The sequence below is a fragment of the Pelophylax lessonae genome (genome assembly GCF_965119305.1).
Source record: "Pelophylax lessonae genome assembly, chromosome: 4".
NCBI classification, from domain to species: Eukaryota; Metazoa; Chordata; class Amphibia; order Anura; family Ranidae; genus Pelophylax; species Pelophylax lessonae.
In genome coordinates, this window is record NC_138771.1 from 55,657,123 (window position 1) to 55,674,906 (window position 17,784).

The following is a 17,784-nucleotide window of genomic DNA, read 5'->3' on the forward strand; positions in this document are numbered from 1 at the left end:
TCAGTAGGAGGAAGAATCCTGAGCACAGTGGGTGTGATCAGTAGGAGGAAGAATCCTGAGCACAGTGGGTGTGATCAGTAGGAGGAAGAATCCTGAGCACAGTGGGTGTGATCAGTAGGAGGAAGAATCCTGAGCACAGTGGGTGTGATCAGTAGGAGGAAGAATCCTGATCACAGTGGGTGTGTTCAGTAGGAGGAGGAATCCTGAGCACAGTGGGTGTGATCAGTAGGAGGAAGAATCCTGAGCACAGTGGGTGTGATCAGTAGGAGGAAGAATAGCATCTCATGAATGGTAATAGTGGGATGAATAGTGCCTGATCATTTATATTAGTGGAAGTAATTATGCCCCGATGTTGGCATCAATGGGAGGAATAGTGCCTGGTATCAATGTTAGCAATAGTGCCCCAAGGGCCAAATAAAGGTAATTAGGGGACCGAAGTCTGGAGACCACTGCCCTAGGCCAGAGTGTGTGTTAGGACTACATAAAACCTCCCTCTCTTCTCCATAACATGGAGAGGTGTTTTGTAAGCCACAAAGATAGCAGGGAATAATACTAATTGATAACAGTCCAGAGGCAGAGAGTACAGTAAGTTATCACCTACAAGATTTCTGGCTGGTTGAACAGCTATTTTTTTGCAATTGTCCAACAGATTTAATAAAACCAAATCCCTAAAACTAAAATCCCTGCATCTTTAGACCTCCTCGATCTAAGACTAACCTATCTAGCCCTGTAAAGAAGAAATGGGTATATACTTACCTTTTTTGAAGCCGATCTGACCCGATCTCCAGCAGCGGAAGCTCTGCAGAGGACACGGCCGACAACGGCTGTGAAATAAATGGGAAGTGACGTCACCCATAGACTTACTATGGGGCTTCCGTTGTCGGATGTGTCCTCTCCACCCTCCTACACAGCGAAGCCGCGGCTGACAGCTCAGCGTGGGAGCGGGTCAGGTTGGCTTCAAAAAAGGTATGTATACTGATATCTTCTTTACAGTGCTAGATAGGTTAGTCCTAATTGGCTTCCTTTATCCTAGCAATATCAGACAAAGGTGATGCTGCCTCTTCTGGTGCTAAAAAATTATTTTCCTGGATTATGTTTGTTTTTCATCAACCACTGTGATGATTGTGTATGAATAATTGCATACCTGTTCAGCCTTATGCGTTGTTGTTACTATGTTTGCCACTCAAAGGTGTCTGTAATAAGAGTCCCACACTCATTTATAAGTGTCATCATTTATCAATGCAAACGCAATCAATTATTACAGAGGTCAGCTAACACATTTCTGCCCTGTAGGGGCTTAATTGTAGCTAATTATGACCTACTGAGTGGAAACATGTTAGCAGACTTCTGTATTAGCTGTCATATCTGATTTAGTCCCTATAGAGTGGAAACGCATTAGAGGACCTCTGTTTTTGCTGTCACAGCTGATTGAGGCCCTATAGAGTGGAAACACATTAGCTTATCTCTGTATTAGCTGTCAAAGCTGGTTAAGGCCCTATAGAGTGAAAACGCGTTATATGACCTCTGTATTAGCTGTCATAGCTGGTTGAGCCCCTATAGAGTGGAAATGCATTAGATGACCTATGTATTAGCTGTCATAGCTGATAAAGTTCCTATACAGTGGAAAAGCATTAGAGGACTTCTGTATTAGCCATCATAGCTGATTAAACCATACAGAGCGGAAACGCATTAGCAGACCTCTTTTTTAGCGGTCATATCTGGTTGAGGCCTTATAGCATGGAAACAGATTAGAGGACCTCTATTATAGCTGATTAAGGCCCTATAGAGCAGAAGCGCATTAGCAGACCTTCTGTATTTCCTGTCATAGTTGATTAAGGCCCTTTAGAGCGGAAACACACTAACGGACCTTCAGTATTGGCTGTCATATCTGATTAGGGCCCTATTGAGTAGAAACACATTAGCGGACCTATGTATTTCCTTTCATAGCTAAATAAGGCCCTATAGAGTGGAAACACATTAGCAGACCCATGTATTAGCTGTCATATCTAATTGAGACCCTATAGGGTGGAACCAGATTAGAGCACCTCTGTATTAGCTTTCATAGCTGATTAGGGCCCTATAGAGTGGGCCCTATAGAGTGGGCCCTATGGAGTGGAAACGCATTAGAGGACCTCTGTTTTTGCTGTCACAGCTGATTGAGGCCCTATAGAGTGGAAACACATTAGCTTATCTCTGTATTAGCTGTCAAAGCTGGTTAAGGCCCTATAGAGTGAAAACGCGTTATATGACCTCTGTATTAGCTGTCATAGCTGGTTGAGCCCATATAGAGTGGAAATGCATTAGATGACCTATGTATTAGCTGTCATAGCTGATAAAGTTCCTATACAGTGGAAAAGCATTAGAGGACTTCTGTATTAGCCATCATAGCTGATTAAACCATACAGAGCGGAAACGCATTAGCAGACCTCTTTTTTAGCGGTCATATCTGGTTGAGGCCTTATAGCATGGAAACAGATTAGAGGACCTCTATTATAGCTGATTAAGGCCCTATAGAGCAGAAGTGCATTAGCAGACCTTCTGTATTTCCTGTCATAGTTGATTAAGGCCCTTTAGAGCGGAAACACACTAACGGACCTTCAGTATTGGCTGTCATATCTGATTAGGGCCCTATTGAGTAGAAACACATTAGCGGACCTATGTATTTCCTTTCATAGCTAAATAAGGCCCTATAGAGTGGAAACACATTAGCAGACCCATGTATTAGCTGTCATATCTAATTGAGACCCTATAGGGTGGAACCAGATTAGAGCACCTCTGTATTAGCTTTCATAACTGATTAGGGCCCTATAGAGTGGGCCCTATAGAGTGGGCCCTATGGAGTGGAAACGCATTAGCAGGCCTATGTATTAGCTGTCATATCTGATTTAGGCCCTATAGAGTGGAAACAGATTAGCGGACCTCTGTATTAGCTGTCATAGCTGATTAAGGCCCTATAGAGTGGAAACATGTTGGTGGACCTTAGCTGTCATAGCTGATTAAGGCCCTATAGAGTGGAATCATGTTGGTGGACCTTAACTGTTATAGCTGATTAAGGCCCTATTGAGTTTGAATGCGAAAGCAAACCTCTGTATTAGCTTATTGTTTTTGTATTATTGCATTTGGAAACTCATAACTGAGCGTGGAACTATCGTTAGAGAACGAATCAAGAAAATCAGCAATTTAGTAATTTTGGATTCATCTGATTATTTGCAAGCTGATGTATGGAAATGGAATCATTAATTGTAGGGATCTTTGTAGACTGGGCAATTCTGCATGCATGCATTCAAGGCAAAGCAGTGTAAGCATCACAAGTTCTAAATGTTGTTATCTCGTGATGTGGAGTTTTTTTGAAAATCCTGAAATTCTTGCAGCGTCTCACCAGTTTGTTATCACCCTGGCCAATCTTGTACATGTTTAAAATGATATTTGCTCCAGGGAAGTTTGCACAATCATCTTGATAATACAGGAATGAGCTGGTTTTCTGTACCAGACAGTTCAGCAGAGAACGTAATGACATTATTATCACATTTTGTGACATTTTGCTGGCGGCTTCATTGTTTACAGATGTCTATGCGATGTACAATGACAACTATAAATGGAAGCCTCTGTTACGCGGTTTTTATAATTATTCAGGACATAAGCTAAATTTACTAATACAGATACAGGGAGCTGGTGCACCGAATCTAGAACTTTCTTAATTAACCACAGTGTCTATCGGGCCAAGTATTTTATTTGTGACGCTCTGGCTTCCAGAGTGAAGATCATACCACATCTGTGAAACGAATGCTAATTTGAGCTATGCCCTATTTATTGGCTGCAGATGGATTGGTTTAATTGTGCTATGATCTTCTCTGATGATAAATAATTTTCCCAATCCACATATTAACCACAGCTTAACAAGAAGATAGTTTATTACTTATTAAAGCCAAAGGAGTCTGCATTTAATTAGGGAGGCGTTTAAATAATTTGCCTATGAATATGATATATTGGTGCACATTGCGCAACTATAGTATAATCTTTCATTCTGTCTCTAGGTTGAACTCAAAGTATTTTTTGGTCACTCCGGGCAGTGGTTTGGATCCAATGACTATGATGGTGACAAGGTCTCAATCTTTCATGACCTGGATGGATCACTCACTGGTTACTCTGATACATTTGTTGGTCGAGCAGACAATTACATCCTACGTCATCCAGGGTGCCTTACTGTGCCACGTTGGAATGGAGTGATATGTAAAAGCCAATATGCACAGGTAGGTGCAAAACAATAGAGTGCTATTGTAATTAGTACATCAATGTACTTTTTATTGCCAATTGTCCTACAATTTATATGAACATATATGGACATAAAATGAGCATTTTTTTAGAGATACCTCAAAGTAAATGTAAACCCTATCTGGATAACATTTATTTTGCTAAAGAACTGTGTATCATAAACACAGGGGAATTCAGTAAAGCAGAACGGCCCTTTAAAAGGTCCTACGTTAGATTCAAAAAGCCCTGCCACCAGTTTCAGTAGCTTTACCAAAACATGCAGAAGATTCAGGTATTTCTTAATAGTACCCTTTTGTAAAAGTAAAATTACTGCTCCAAATTCATAAATAATTGCCTCCAGATCATATATACCAAAATTGGAGGCAATTAAAACCAACTCTAACATGGTGTACAGAGACAGGCAGAATGCCTGTCTCTGTATGCCAAGTTAGGCAGAGTGTCTGTCTCTGTACGTCAAGTTAGGCAGAGTGCCTGTCTTTGTATATGGTGTAGCAGGGAGGCATATTACCTGCTGCTACCCTCTCTCTTACCCACCTGTCCCTGTTTGTCAAGGACAGTGTGGACTTCATACCCAATATATTCTTAGCCACCTGTGACACTGATAGTGGGTGGAGCCTGATGGGGAAGCTGCAATACTAGTTTCTCATCAGTTCTTGTGATTGACAGCAGGCAGCATGATAATTCTATAACCAATAGCAGGTTGTCTTTTTGCTATGGCTTTATCCACTGCCTACTGTTAATCCAAGCAGCAGCCCTGATGGGGAACGAATGTCTCTTAATCCCCCATCAGGCTTCGACCACCCAGCTTTAACACTCATTGGCTGCTGAGCTGTGTTTGTGAAGGGTACAGTAGCAGGAGAGAGCTCAGCTATACCATATGGACACTCCAGTCTCATTGCACCTCCACATGGGGTGCTTGCCACAAATTAATTTACCTGTTTCAGGAATCTCTTGCCTGGAACAACATTTGTTGTGTGGAAACACAGAGGAATTCTGAAAATTGTCCCAAATACTCTTTATGAATTCACCATTGTGAGTGATGGCACGGCCACTGGGAGTCTGTACCAGGGGTGATTGAGGCCAAAAAACAATGCAGGAGCATACCTGGGTTTTCATACCGTATCTAGTAGAAGTTCCTTCATTGCAGAAACACCAAATAAGGCTTGTGTTAAAAGTCGCAGTTTTTTTAAATGATTAAAAACTATTTTTGAAACTCGTTAATATGTTAAAGCTTATACAAGACTTCATTAAGTGGGTTTATACCTACTTAAATTGCATTTTATTGCTGTTTACCCATTTCATTTTACGCAGTAATTCATGTGTAACACCTGACTTCAACACCCCTCTTTGGTTCCTTCCTTCTCATATACAGTAGTAGAAATTTGTTGTGATTTTATTCAGTTATCGTGTTTGTTAGGAAAGTAAAGTGCCTTGGATTTAAGAGGATGAAATAGGGTTTTATTGTCCTTGTTGTTCAGTGATGAGGTTCAGTTCGGTAGTTGTAATTATGGTCATCAAAAATAGCGAACTAATAGTGACTAATATGAGTCTGAGATAAATGCATACATTTGTGGAAGTTACTGTCCTAAAAAATAAAAATAGATTTATGTTATTTAGTGCTGATCAAGGCAAAACTTCAGTTGCTTGCCCTGGCCTCATCACCATAAGCTCTGCCTTTACATCTGTCCCTGCTCCTGTACATACCTGAGGAATTATAGAGTACACGAGGAAATAGGAGGTCAGGAGAATAATTCAGAACCATCTCTCAGTAGTTGTCCACTTAAGAGGCCCCTGATATCATCAAAGGTCTGCACATAATGTTCAGTATAAGTAATGCTAAAGGGGACTGTCAGAGAATGCAGACTAAGGGATATGATGGTCAGAGACGAAGGACATGCCACAGGTTTGGTTGAACACTGGCTTCATGCTGAGATTATTATACCTGGAATCCGGTTCTTACCTTGCCCACTGGTACTAATTAAAAAGCCATAGTAGTAAAGGAGGCTTTTTAGCTACTGATATATGGTAATGAATACCAAAACTTAAAATTAATTATACAGGATAATTGTAATTTTATGCATTATAAATAAAGGTTTTGAATCGTAGGTTTTGGTTTGACATTAGCATATATCGGTACCTAAAAAGTCCCATCTACTACTATAACTTTCTAAATTCTTAGATTGACGATGTTGGTATCTTGAAAGGATCAATGATGGGGGTATAACAACCTCTTTTGTGTGAAATTGGTGGTAATTTCCCTCTTTGACTTTCAGTTATGAAATTATGAGAGATGCTGTTATCATCCTCATTTTGGAAGAAGTAATCAATCCAGTAGTCTATCCACTAAAACCCTGGTTTAGGAAAAGTGCTCTAAACATAACATTTCTTGTTGCCTATAGCTATCAGTCAGATTCCAAATGCCATTTTTACACTCCAGTTCAAAATAAATCAAGCAGTGTAACTGATTGGTAAGGGCAAGAGAAAGAGTAGGGGCATAGGAAATATTACCTTCATGCAATAATAATCCTATTATTATTCATACATAAAGCCTTAAAGGCTAAGTTCACCTTTTGGAACATGTTACATGTTCCAGCTCCTGCCACCAGTTCCCCCCCATCCCAGCCTCAGTGTGACAGCGGGCAGGGGAGCTTCTTCCTGCATCCACTGCCACAGACTCTGCCCACATGTGTGCATCATTCATTCACAGTTTCCTTTGAATGAAAGAACTGCAAGGGCACTCATAAGCGCTCTTGTAGTTCATTTACAAGTTTAGCAGCTTTCAAACTGACAGCCGGTATGGAAGAACGGGCTGAAAGCTGCAGGGCTTGTCTGCATTGCACCCCTGATCCACGGATCACAGGTGCAATGCTTCCCAGGCTCCTGCAAAAATACGTGCACTTATTATATGTTCTTGAAAGGTGAACCTATCCGTTAAGTAACAAAGTTCTGCTTCCTCTGTGTCACCACAGATCGCCATGTAGAATACTTAATCCATAATGCAAGGGTACAATGTACATTTAGGAGAAAATGAGGAAGCAGCATTTTGTTCTTGAAATTACCCTTTTAATCTACATTGTCCACCCTTTGTCTTTGATATCTCTAGAGAATTGGTCACTGGAAATCAATAAATCAGAGTGCTTACATTGATAGAATTTGGACTCCTTAAGCATGTTAGTTAAGGCAATTACTGGAAATGGGTTCCTTGCTGACAATGAGCCTAGTCAACATGATGTCTTATTTTTCTTTTGTGTTTAAGTTGAGCTTATTCTATCGCTGTTTGGAAGATTCCACATAAAGCAATCAGTATGCTAGGTTCAAAGCACAGTGAACCCACAGTCCCCAACATCATCATTGATCAAAATACATATAATATATTTATTTCACTTGTTTATTTAGTGCTAGGATATTCAGCCTGTAGACATGGCCAGTTGATTGGTACCTGAGATAGAATGAAGGTACACAGAGACCAAGATGGCACTATTGTTTTTTGTTAAGCAGAAGTAACAATTAAAATGTGGGAGACAGTGGTAAGGAGCTCACTTACATTTCCAAACACTATGGCAACGAAGCCTCAATATTACAGGCAATCCGGGTATAACAATTTTTAACAATGCTGCTGGAACCTTAACACTGTCTTTGTACTCGAGAGGGCATTTTCTACGCCAGACTTTTTCAAACAGGGTGCCCAGGCACCCTGGGGTGCCTTCAGGTTCCTTTAGGGGTGCCTTGGCAAAATCCCAAAAAATTGCCCAAACATTTTATACAAGCCAGCAGGTGGATCCCTGCCTTTAAGTTACACAAAGCCATAGGTTTTCATTGTGCATCATTAAGACCTTCCTGCCACCGCTGTCCTAACAATCAATGACCTCATCGGTTGATAAGGAGAACATTGGGGGCCTGCACAGCATCCTTGTTTGCCCCTACCCTGTCCTTCTTCATCAACACCAATTAGCTAGGGTCACATTAGGTGTGTGATGGTAAGAAACGGAGAGAAACATTGGAATACTGGCCAGTGCCAGTGTGCAAAGGTGATTTTCTTTTGGAAGAATAAATCCACTCTAATGCTGGATGGCCCACATGTGGGGATGTTTCCGTATTATGTAAAAGTAGTAGTTTCATTTTTAACATTTTAGAATGAGGTGCCTTGAGATTGTGCATCATTTTAAAGGGTGCCTTGACTAAAAGAAAGGTTGAGAAACACTGGTCTATGCTACTAGAACAGCATCTGATGAAGGGGGTGGCTAACAAGGTGTACAGCGGTGCATACGTCTTTAGTAACCAGGTAGGCCAATCCTCGTCCCATCTCTCTAGGGTTCCCAAATGGCGGAGCCAGGCGTAGTGTCCCTGCACTGTCCCTCCTTAAGTGGAACATGTCCTTTGCACTAAGTGCAATACCTTAGACAGCAGTGATCCTGTCCCTTCACTAACCCTTAAGCAAATGTGCACCAATGGCAGTGGGACAGTGGAATATATTAACTTTGCCCTCATTAAAGATGGTTTCAAAGGTCAGGGCAGCAGCATCCAATCAGACCACTGCTCCCCTGATGACACCTACCGAGGCTTCAAAGCCTATCGAGGAACAAAAGCTCAATTCCCCTGTGGACATTGGCCAGCTGAACAGTGCAGTCTAAAGCGGGAAGGATAAAGTGCACCTGCCTACAAACCTAATGACTGCCACAGTTATATGGCCATATAATTATGGTCGATCTGTATGGAAATATACTGATGTGTCAATATATTCTGGGTTGTGGGAGGAAACTAGAGTAGAAGAAAATGCATTAAAAAAAAAAAAAAAACGTATAAGCTTCATAGAGATAGTGAACCTAGTGAGAGCCAAGTCCTCCAGTGCTAGAGGGAAAGAATTTAGAGTAAACCTGTACTTTTCCAATGCAGGGTAAGCAATACATTCTCTTTAACCTGTTGCTATCTCCATAACTCCCTTTCCCTTTAGGATTATTAAAGTATTATGTATTCTGTAACTCATATGTGCAGTGGCATAAGGGTGGGCTTTAACGCTCATGAACCACACTTGTACAACCCTGGGCAAACAATGTTTCTGTGGTGAGAGCCTGATCACTGTGCCCGTCCAGCACAGAGACCGAGGCTGTCAAAGACAGCTCTCGGTCCACACTAACAATTGGTAGCCAATGCTATCGACTCCTGATCACGTGATCATTGTGGCATTATTCAATCACAATGGTCACATGATTGATCCTTCCTCCCACCAAGGTGTTCAAAACCTTTTAAAGGGACACCGGGGCAGGCGGGATGGGATTAACGCCACCCCTTGCAAGCTATTCATAAATATAAACTGTCATTGTACCACCTTTTAGTTTGCCTGCTGGAATCAAATGGAGGAGGCCTTGAATAGGCTCCAAGTTGCACCTTGGAGCTTACACAATACTAGGGACCTTCTCCTGTCCCCATGTGATCCCCAATCACCAGAACTGTTGTAAAGTATTTTCTAGTATTTTTCTTCACTCCCTGTGGCTGAATTGGGCATCAAAGGTGAGTATGTACTGCTGGTAGTACCAGAAATAAAGTAAACACATTGCTTAGCATTTAAAAGGTTGACACAGCACAGGTTTGCACATAAAAGAAACAGATTAGCCATGATGATAACTATATAATTGGAAACCAACGGTGTTCATGAGTATTCAAAACAATAAAAATCTGGAGCATTCATTACAGAGATCACCCAGAATACTGGAATAATTTCAGAAACAGCCTCCTAGACTTATAATTCAAGTCGGGACGGGAATTTGTGGTTTCAGCTACTGATTCTCTAATAATTCATTCTTCTATCTTTCTAAACAAATTATAAAAAAATCTACCCATGTGAATCCATCATTTTAGAGAAGAGCATAACTCAATTCTGTATTTTCTTGTTAATAACCCAGAAAAAAACTTTCACTAAGCTCTTGTTTGTATAAGGAAGTTACACAGTGGGGCTTATTTACTAAAGACAAAATAAACTTTTTGTTTTTCAAGTATAGTTTCACTATGCGAGGGAATTTTCCCTAGAGCTTAATGCAGTGAAGTTCCACTTTTCAAAGAATACTCAATTGTGTGAGGAAAATTTAAAAAAATTGCATTTTTGCTTGAACATGATTGGATGATGGCAGTGAACAGAGCTTCACCTGATTCGCTAAGCTTTGGAGAATTTCTCTTGCAAAGTGCAACTTTCCTTACAAAGTGAACAGTCTATTTGCCTTTATTATATCAACCCCAATACCTTTTTCTAATTCTGCCCTTAATTTCCTAATTTCTTATGCTATCCAGTGTTCCAATTGGATACAAGAGATCGGGAATGAATTGGGCTATTGGTGGATGTTTTTTTAGCATGGTAGGGGAATATCTGTAGAACTTCCTGAGATCAGTTAACCAATTTTGAAAGCCAAGGGAATATTCCCTTCAACATCTCTTACTTTATTTGTACATCATTGCTATTTCTGCCCCTTGAAATATCCCATCATGCAGGCTTGATTATTAAAGTTTTGTGCACATTCCCACACTAATAATTCAAGCCTGGCTCACCAGCTTCATGTGAATTCCAGACCATTTTGGACCAAACCGGTTCCAAGAACACAATATTTTCTTTTAGCCCAGTTCTTGCTGTGTAACCCACTGAAAATGACTTTAAAGGAGAACTTTAATCAGAACAAAAACATGTCAGTAAGTTTATATATTAGATTAGGAGAACTTGATCTTTCCTTTTTAGAATGACCTTCAAAAGCAGCACAACTAAAGTTTAAAAAAAAGCCTTTAATAGCGTGGTGTACATTGGGAAAGCCCATTTATGGATTGAGTTAGGCTGTATATGAGAGTCCTTTGATTAGTTGTGCAATACTTTGTAATTTAATTGTAATAAGTCCAATATATGAAATGTATGAAACAAGTCTATTGGGTTTATTTACTAAAGGGAAATTGACTGTTTATTTTGCAGGGGAATTATCCCCAGAGCTTAGTGAATGAGGGGAAGTCCTTCTAACTTCCACTATCCAATCTTGAGCAAGCAAAAATGCATTTTTTATTTTTGTTTTCCTTGTATGTGATTGGGTATACATTGCAATGTGAAACTCCACCACATTCTCTATGCTCTGGGGATAATTTTCTTGCAAAGTGCAACTTCCTTTGCAAAGTGAACTGTCTATTTGCCTTTAGGCTACATTCACACCTGAGCGTAGCGTTTTCGCGCGTTTTTACCGCGATTTTACAGCGATTTTTACTGCGATTTAAAGGCGTTTTTACAGGCGTTTTTTGTGCAGGCGTTTTTAGATTGAATAGAGACCAATGGAAAACTCCTGTAATCTGCCCAAAAAGAAGCTCATGTACTTTTTTGAGCGTTGGGCGTTTTGCTCACAGCGTCAAAACGCTTAGATGTGAACAGGGGCCATTGAAATGAATAGGATTTGTCTTGTTGGGCATTTTGAGAGCTGATCCTAGAGCAGAAAAACTCCCCAAAAACGCCCCAAAATGCCTAGATGTGAACGTAGCCTTAGAAAATCAACCCCTATGTTTTCTCTTATCCTTTTATTTGCTTTAACCAGTCCTTTAAAGGGGAAAGTGAGATGCCAACTGAATGGTTGAGAGGAACTATAGACTGTTCCTTTGAAAAGTACTTCATACTTCGAACCAGAGAGATTCATTGTCTTCCTTGCTTGGAAAGATAAGAGAACATTTGCAGTCTACTCTTTCCTCTTCTGCTTAATTTGTTATGTTATAATGATTGTTATTTGCCTTATTCATTTGAGCAAGGACAGACTAATAAAAGTTAAAAATAGCAGTCATATGGCTAAAATAAATTTTATGGCAAATAACACATGCTGGTGCAGCTAGGTTGCTCACTTAGCTTGGGTGCCATTTGGAGAACACTTTGCATTTTCTGAATTAAAGCATTCCCTAATTGGTTACATAGTTACATAGGGGGAGATTTACTAAAACTGGAGAGTGCAAAATCTGGTGCAGCTCTGCAGAGAAACCAATCAGCTTCCAGGTTTTATTGCCAAAGCTTAATTTGAACAAGCTGAAGTTAGAAGCTGATTGGCTACCATGCACAAGTTCACCAAAGTCTGAGTGCTCCGGTTTTAATAAATCTCCCCCCATAGTTGCATAGTAATTGAGGTTGAATAAAGACAATAGTCCATCCAGTTCAACCTGTGTAGGTGTGTGTGGCAGTAATCATCTCTCATACCCCTGAATGTTCTGATCCTTGAGATGTACGTCTAAGAGTCTTTTGAAAGCCACCATACTGCCCGCAGAAGCCACCTCTTGTGGTAGAGAATTCCACAATCTTGTAGCCCTAACAGTAAAGAACCCCCCACATTGCCTGAGGTTAAAACGCTTCTCCTCTAATCGCATTCTATGCCCTCGAGTCCTCATGCAATCCCTTCGACTGAATAGCTGTTTTTCTATGCCAAGATCACCATTGAGATATTTATAAATTGCTATCATGTCCCCTCTCAGGCGTCTCTTCTCCAGGGAGAATAAATCATGCGATTGCAGATGCTCTTCATAATTAAGTGGTTGAAGTGAACATCACCTCCCCACATCTCCACCTCAACCAGTCAGAAAACGCTTTGAATCCATTGAGAAAGTGCAAAGTGTTGGTTGAATGGCACCCATGCCTAGTGTGCAAAGTCCTGTCTTCACAATGAAGCAGGGCAGCCGCTTGGCACCAGACCTGGAATCTAGTGGAGACCACCATAGTAGCAGTGCCTACTTTAATGATTTCCTCCTTCCTCTGAGATACCACAGGTTTGGCACATACATACTTACATACTTACATTGCTCCAAGGTAGACCAATGTAACTACGTAAAAATTGGCAAATCTAACCTTCAGCTTTAAACCATCTCTAACTCATAATTTTTCTATATCTATTTTCTTTCTCTCCCTCCTTAAGCAGCACAACGTTAATAAGTATTTCTATCCCACCATGAACAGAAGTGGATAGTCTCATTAATAGTAATTTCCCATAATTTGACTTTACTCCATACTCAGATTTGACTAGGATACTAGACTATGTCTAAAGCAAAAGCTTTTAGATTTCACACACGCATGCAAATGAAGTGATTCATGGCAATTTCTCTAGATAAATTGGCTTCCTGAAAACACAGCGGTCATCCAAGCAAAATACAGACACTTGAACTTAAAAATAGTATTGCTCTTGTTAGAGTTTAAATGTTATTTTCAATGTGTTTCATGCTTTAAGAGAGTTTTCAAGAGTATATTAATGAACTGCATGACAGTAGCTCATATCACATGATTTATTTGCTAAAATTGACAATTTACCAGAAAATAATTTATTTGTACCTCGCGAAATCTTGCAAGGCAGGTTGCTTTCCTTGGAAAGGGGTGCTTTTCTAAGAACCTGATCTACTAATTTGTTCCTGCCAAGAACTAGCCACCAATCAGATTTATACTTTCAGGGTACACTTGAGGTCTGGTTGGTGATGGTGGGGGTACTTGGTATCAGTGTTAGTACTTGGCAGGAATGTATTTATAGGAACTGTGTGCTTGACAGCAGCAGACCTGCTCTTCCTAGGTGTTCAGAATCACCAGCTCCATTCTGATGAGTTCGGATCCAGGGTGGCTTTAACTATAATAAGTAAGTCCTTATGTAAAAATCTTATTTTGGTGTTCCAAATTGTGAATTTCCCCTCTGCTGTGAAAGATGAAGTGAAACTAAATCTTAGAGGTGCAGAAGACTTGTTTCTAGCTCATTAAATTTGGACTCCAGTTATGATCTTTATGGCATATTACATTGATCCAGCTTGCCACAATGTAAGTATTCATATCTCATACCCAATGGGCCACTGGAGAAGCTGACAATCACTCTAGTAGTTGGCACTACTACAGTGTTAACTGAAATTTTCTGGGTCCTGCTCAGGTTCTGTATGAGCAGTTTCCCCTCGGCACACTGGACACAGGGGATCGCTCACCTGGCACTGATACCATTCATAGAACACCTTGTGTTTTTCAGGTAACTCACTGTTCTCTGTTTGGATGAGGTGGAGAGGATGGGTGGTGATGTCACAATGTTGACCTTGTTCAATTATAGAATGCCTTGTATTTATCAAAAACAAATCAAGACATTCAAGTAACAGTGGCAGCGCCGTGCGAGGGGAAGCCACTCCATACTGGACCCAGAAGATCATGGATATCACTGTAGTAGCGCTGACTATAACAATGATTGCCAACTTCCCCAGGGACCCCTCAATTGTGAGATAAACAAATGCCAATAAATGTGCCAAGCTGGACCAAGTATGCAATACAGATTATACTTGGAGTTCAGCTTTAAGGTCATTGCATCCATTTGGTGGTGTCTGCTCTTGGGCAACAATTGTACCTAAAAGTTTACTATACAGTATATGCTCACTTTAATTTTCAGTTTTTACTGGAGTCCTCCCACAAACAGACATTTCGATGAACTCTGGCCATCAATCTTTCTTATCATTGCAATGGAGTATGCAGGGTAAACAGCAGCATTTTAGAAATGCAGTAGCTGTATAGTTATTGAATAATTAGGTCAGCTTTTCTCCACCAGGGTTCCATGGAACCCTAGGGTTCCTCCAGAAGTTGCCAGGGGTCCTTTAAGCATTGGTTAATTTAACTTCCACCTGATGGTGCATGTATAATTCTGGCACCAACAAGCTTCTCCCTTTTTTTCACTGATAAGTAACCATTGACAACAATAACCATGTTAGCTTTCCGAAAAGCGGTGGCCTTCTTTTCCAATGACAACCAATACAAGAAGCATTCTACCCACTGTCCTCCAGTGTATGGGTACACTACAATAACCAGCATTTCACCAGTCTAACAGGCAGTGCTTTAAGTGGCCCAAAAGAGGTGCCGGTACTCTATTATAGCCTATAAATTTTGTCACCCCCCCACCCCACATCAGGGTCCCCACAGAGCACCCCCCCTGGCCTGGGCTGGGACTCCCTAGCAGGGGGACTCACTGGTGGTGACTGGTCTGGCTCTGGAGTGATAAATATTCTTGGGGGGGACAATTGAGGGAGCAGATGTCCAAAATGAGCGTACTGGTACGCTAAGGCGCATGGAGAGGTGGCGGTATGCTTAAGAGCCATATTTGGAAGTGGCGGTACTGATTACCAGTGCATACCGGCCCACTTAAAGCACTGGTAACAGGCCTTTCTTTCCACTAACCACCAGCTTAAGGGGACCAACAATGTGGTGTGACCAGAAAACCATGATTTCTGTACAAAATAATTTCCAGCAAGGGTCCACCAAGACCTGAACATTATTTCTTAGGTTCCTCTGCAGTAAAAAGGTTGAGAAAGGCTGGGCTAAGTATTCCCACATCAGACTTGTACATTATTTCACTGCTACCTCTAGTTTTTCTGAGCTGAAAAATGACTCTATACATTGAAATGCTACTTTATAAGTAAGAGCACAGCTTACCATGAATTTGACAGGTTAAAGATTCTACATTACCAGCATATGTTTCCCTTCAGTTTTAAAGGCATTGACTTTTGGACACTTTAGAACATCACAAGTGTCCAGCCAGGAAAGCACAGTGTTCACAATATCAAACACACTCCACTAGTAACATATTAATGTGAATGGGAAGAAAAGCTGCCCTGGCACATGACAGTGTCTTTCCACTGGCACGGGATCACTGGTTTCAATGAAGAGCGGGTCCAGAACAGTGTTTTGGCAGCACAAAGAGTGTGTTCTTTCTTGTGCAAAAGCAGAACAGAGTTTAGAATTCAAAGTCATGTGCAATTAGGGGAGCACTTTTTCATGCCATGCCATGGTTTCCTGGTTTCACATGCCATAGATCTAAATATTTGTGGCTTCATCTCCATTTTAAAGCCGTGGCTGTGTTTTACTTATGCTAATTAACAATAATGCCCTTAAATGTCGCCCAAAACTGATATTTTACTTTTTTGTTAGAGTTGGTGAATTAAATCACCTACTTGATTCTTACAAATTTCTGGGACTAGCGTAATGAATCCCTACTTGCAGTAGTTGGTGTGTCCACTTCATCCCATAAGGCATGGGTGTCACTTTCTTCCCAGCTTCATGGTGGACAAACATCATTAGGTGTGTTTTTAGCTGCAGCTATTGTTGCGGACTATTAATGCTAGTGCAGGCTTTTTAACATATCCAGCACAAAATGTTTAGAAGTCATGAGGGCATAGGTGCAATAATGTTTACAACTACCTAGAGCACATGTGTCAAACACAAGGCTCGTGGGCCGAATCCAGCTCTCCAGGCCATTTCATGTGGCTCACACCGCTCCTGCAGCTGCGGCAACCCCCTCGTTTTTTGCCCCAACCTTGTCTCAGCGGTTGGTAGCAGAGAGGAGGACAAAGCTCCTCTTTCAGATCCTACGCTTCTCCATGCAGCTACAGAGAGGCTTGTCTCTGCCCTCTACCCTCTCAGCAGAGATGAGGGCCCTGCACCTCCCTGTGCTGCCCCAGCACCCCCTCTTCTCCGCCTCAACTAGTCTCAGCATTCAGCAGACTCCAGAAGCTTACTCCAGACCTCCTTCAGACCATGCGCTCAGTGCTGTATCTTTGCCTAGGCCGACAAGGCCCAGGCCTAGGGCGGCACTTTGCAGGGGGGCAGCAAAAAAGCTGCACACTGCATGAAAAAAACAGCCTCCTCCCGGCTCCTGCGCGAAAAGGGTCCCCGCCCACTTGCGCTACACTTTTAGTTTAGTGCCAGTATTATGGATCAAATTGAGCCAGAGGGCATGGTTCAGGAGGCAAATCAGTCTGGCACCCCCATAAAGCAGTCACACTGCTACCTGCCGGTATGATAGGCTGCACTAATGGGCACTGATAGGCTACACTGGTGGCCACTGATGGGGCTGTACTGATGGCCACTTATGGGAACTGATAAGGCTATGCTGATGGGCACAGATAGACTGTGGTTGTGGTCTGCGGTGTACAGATGTCAGGGCGGGTCATAAACAGGAAGGGTGTGGCCTTTACAGGAAGTGGTGGGTCATATATAAACTAGGGGGTGCACAAACTTAGTCAGGCCTAGGGCAGCACAAAACCTAAATACACCACTGCATGCACTCTCTGCTTCCCAGCTTTGTCCCCAGCTTCTTCCCCGCAGCAGCACAAGGTAAGGGGGTGCACTGTGATGTAAGGGAGGGTGGGGTACTTTTGACTTCTGATGGTGGTGGGGCTATTGACATCTGATGTAAGAAGGGTGGGGTGCTCTAGATATCTAGTCTTACAGATACAACCGACCCTTTGAGGGAAAGCATAATGCTGATGAGGCCCGCAATTAATTTGAGTTTGAAACTGGAGTTACAAATAGAATGTATGCTTTTACACATGCAGTGCAGAGGAGCAGGCTTACTTTAATGCTGATCTCCACTAACATATAAACTTATGAGTTGATTTAAAAAGAATTTGCATAGCCATTCACCTAATAAAAGTGCATCTACATTAGTTCTGTGAGAATAGGGAAAAAAACACCAAATGTAACTAGGCTATACACTGTGCTGTTTGAATGTAAATCATTTA

The 17,784-nt window shown here is 41.5% G+C and overlaps 1 protein-coding gene across 1 annotated transcript in view; it reads left to right on the forward strand.

The window, feature by feature from the left end:
* The window catches only part of LOC309554526 (cell surface hyaluronidase CEMIP2-like), a gene marked incomplete at its 5' end in the record, with an annotated part of 142,550 nt that overhangs the window by 83,181 nt on the left and 41,585 nt on the right, over window positions 1-17,784 (forward strand). The window contains one exon of the mRNA XM_082256275.1: window positions 4,035-4,250. Coding sequence (XP_082112401.1) covers window positions 4,035-4,250 — 216 coding nt within the window. The remainder of the gene's footprint in view (window positions 1-4,034; window positions 4,251-17,784) is intronic.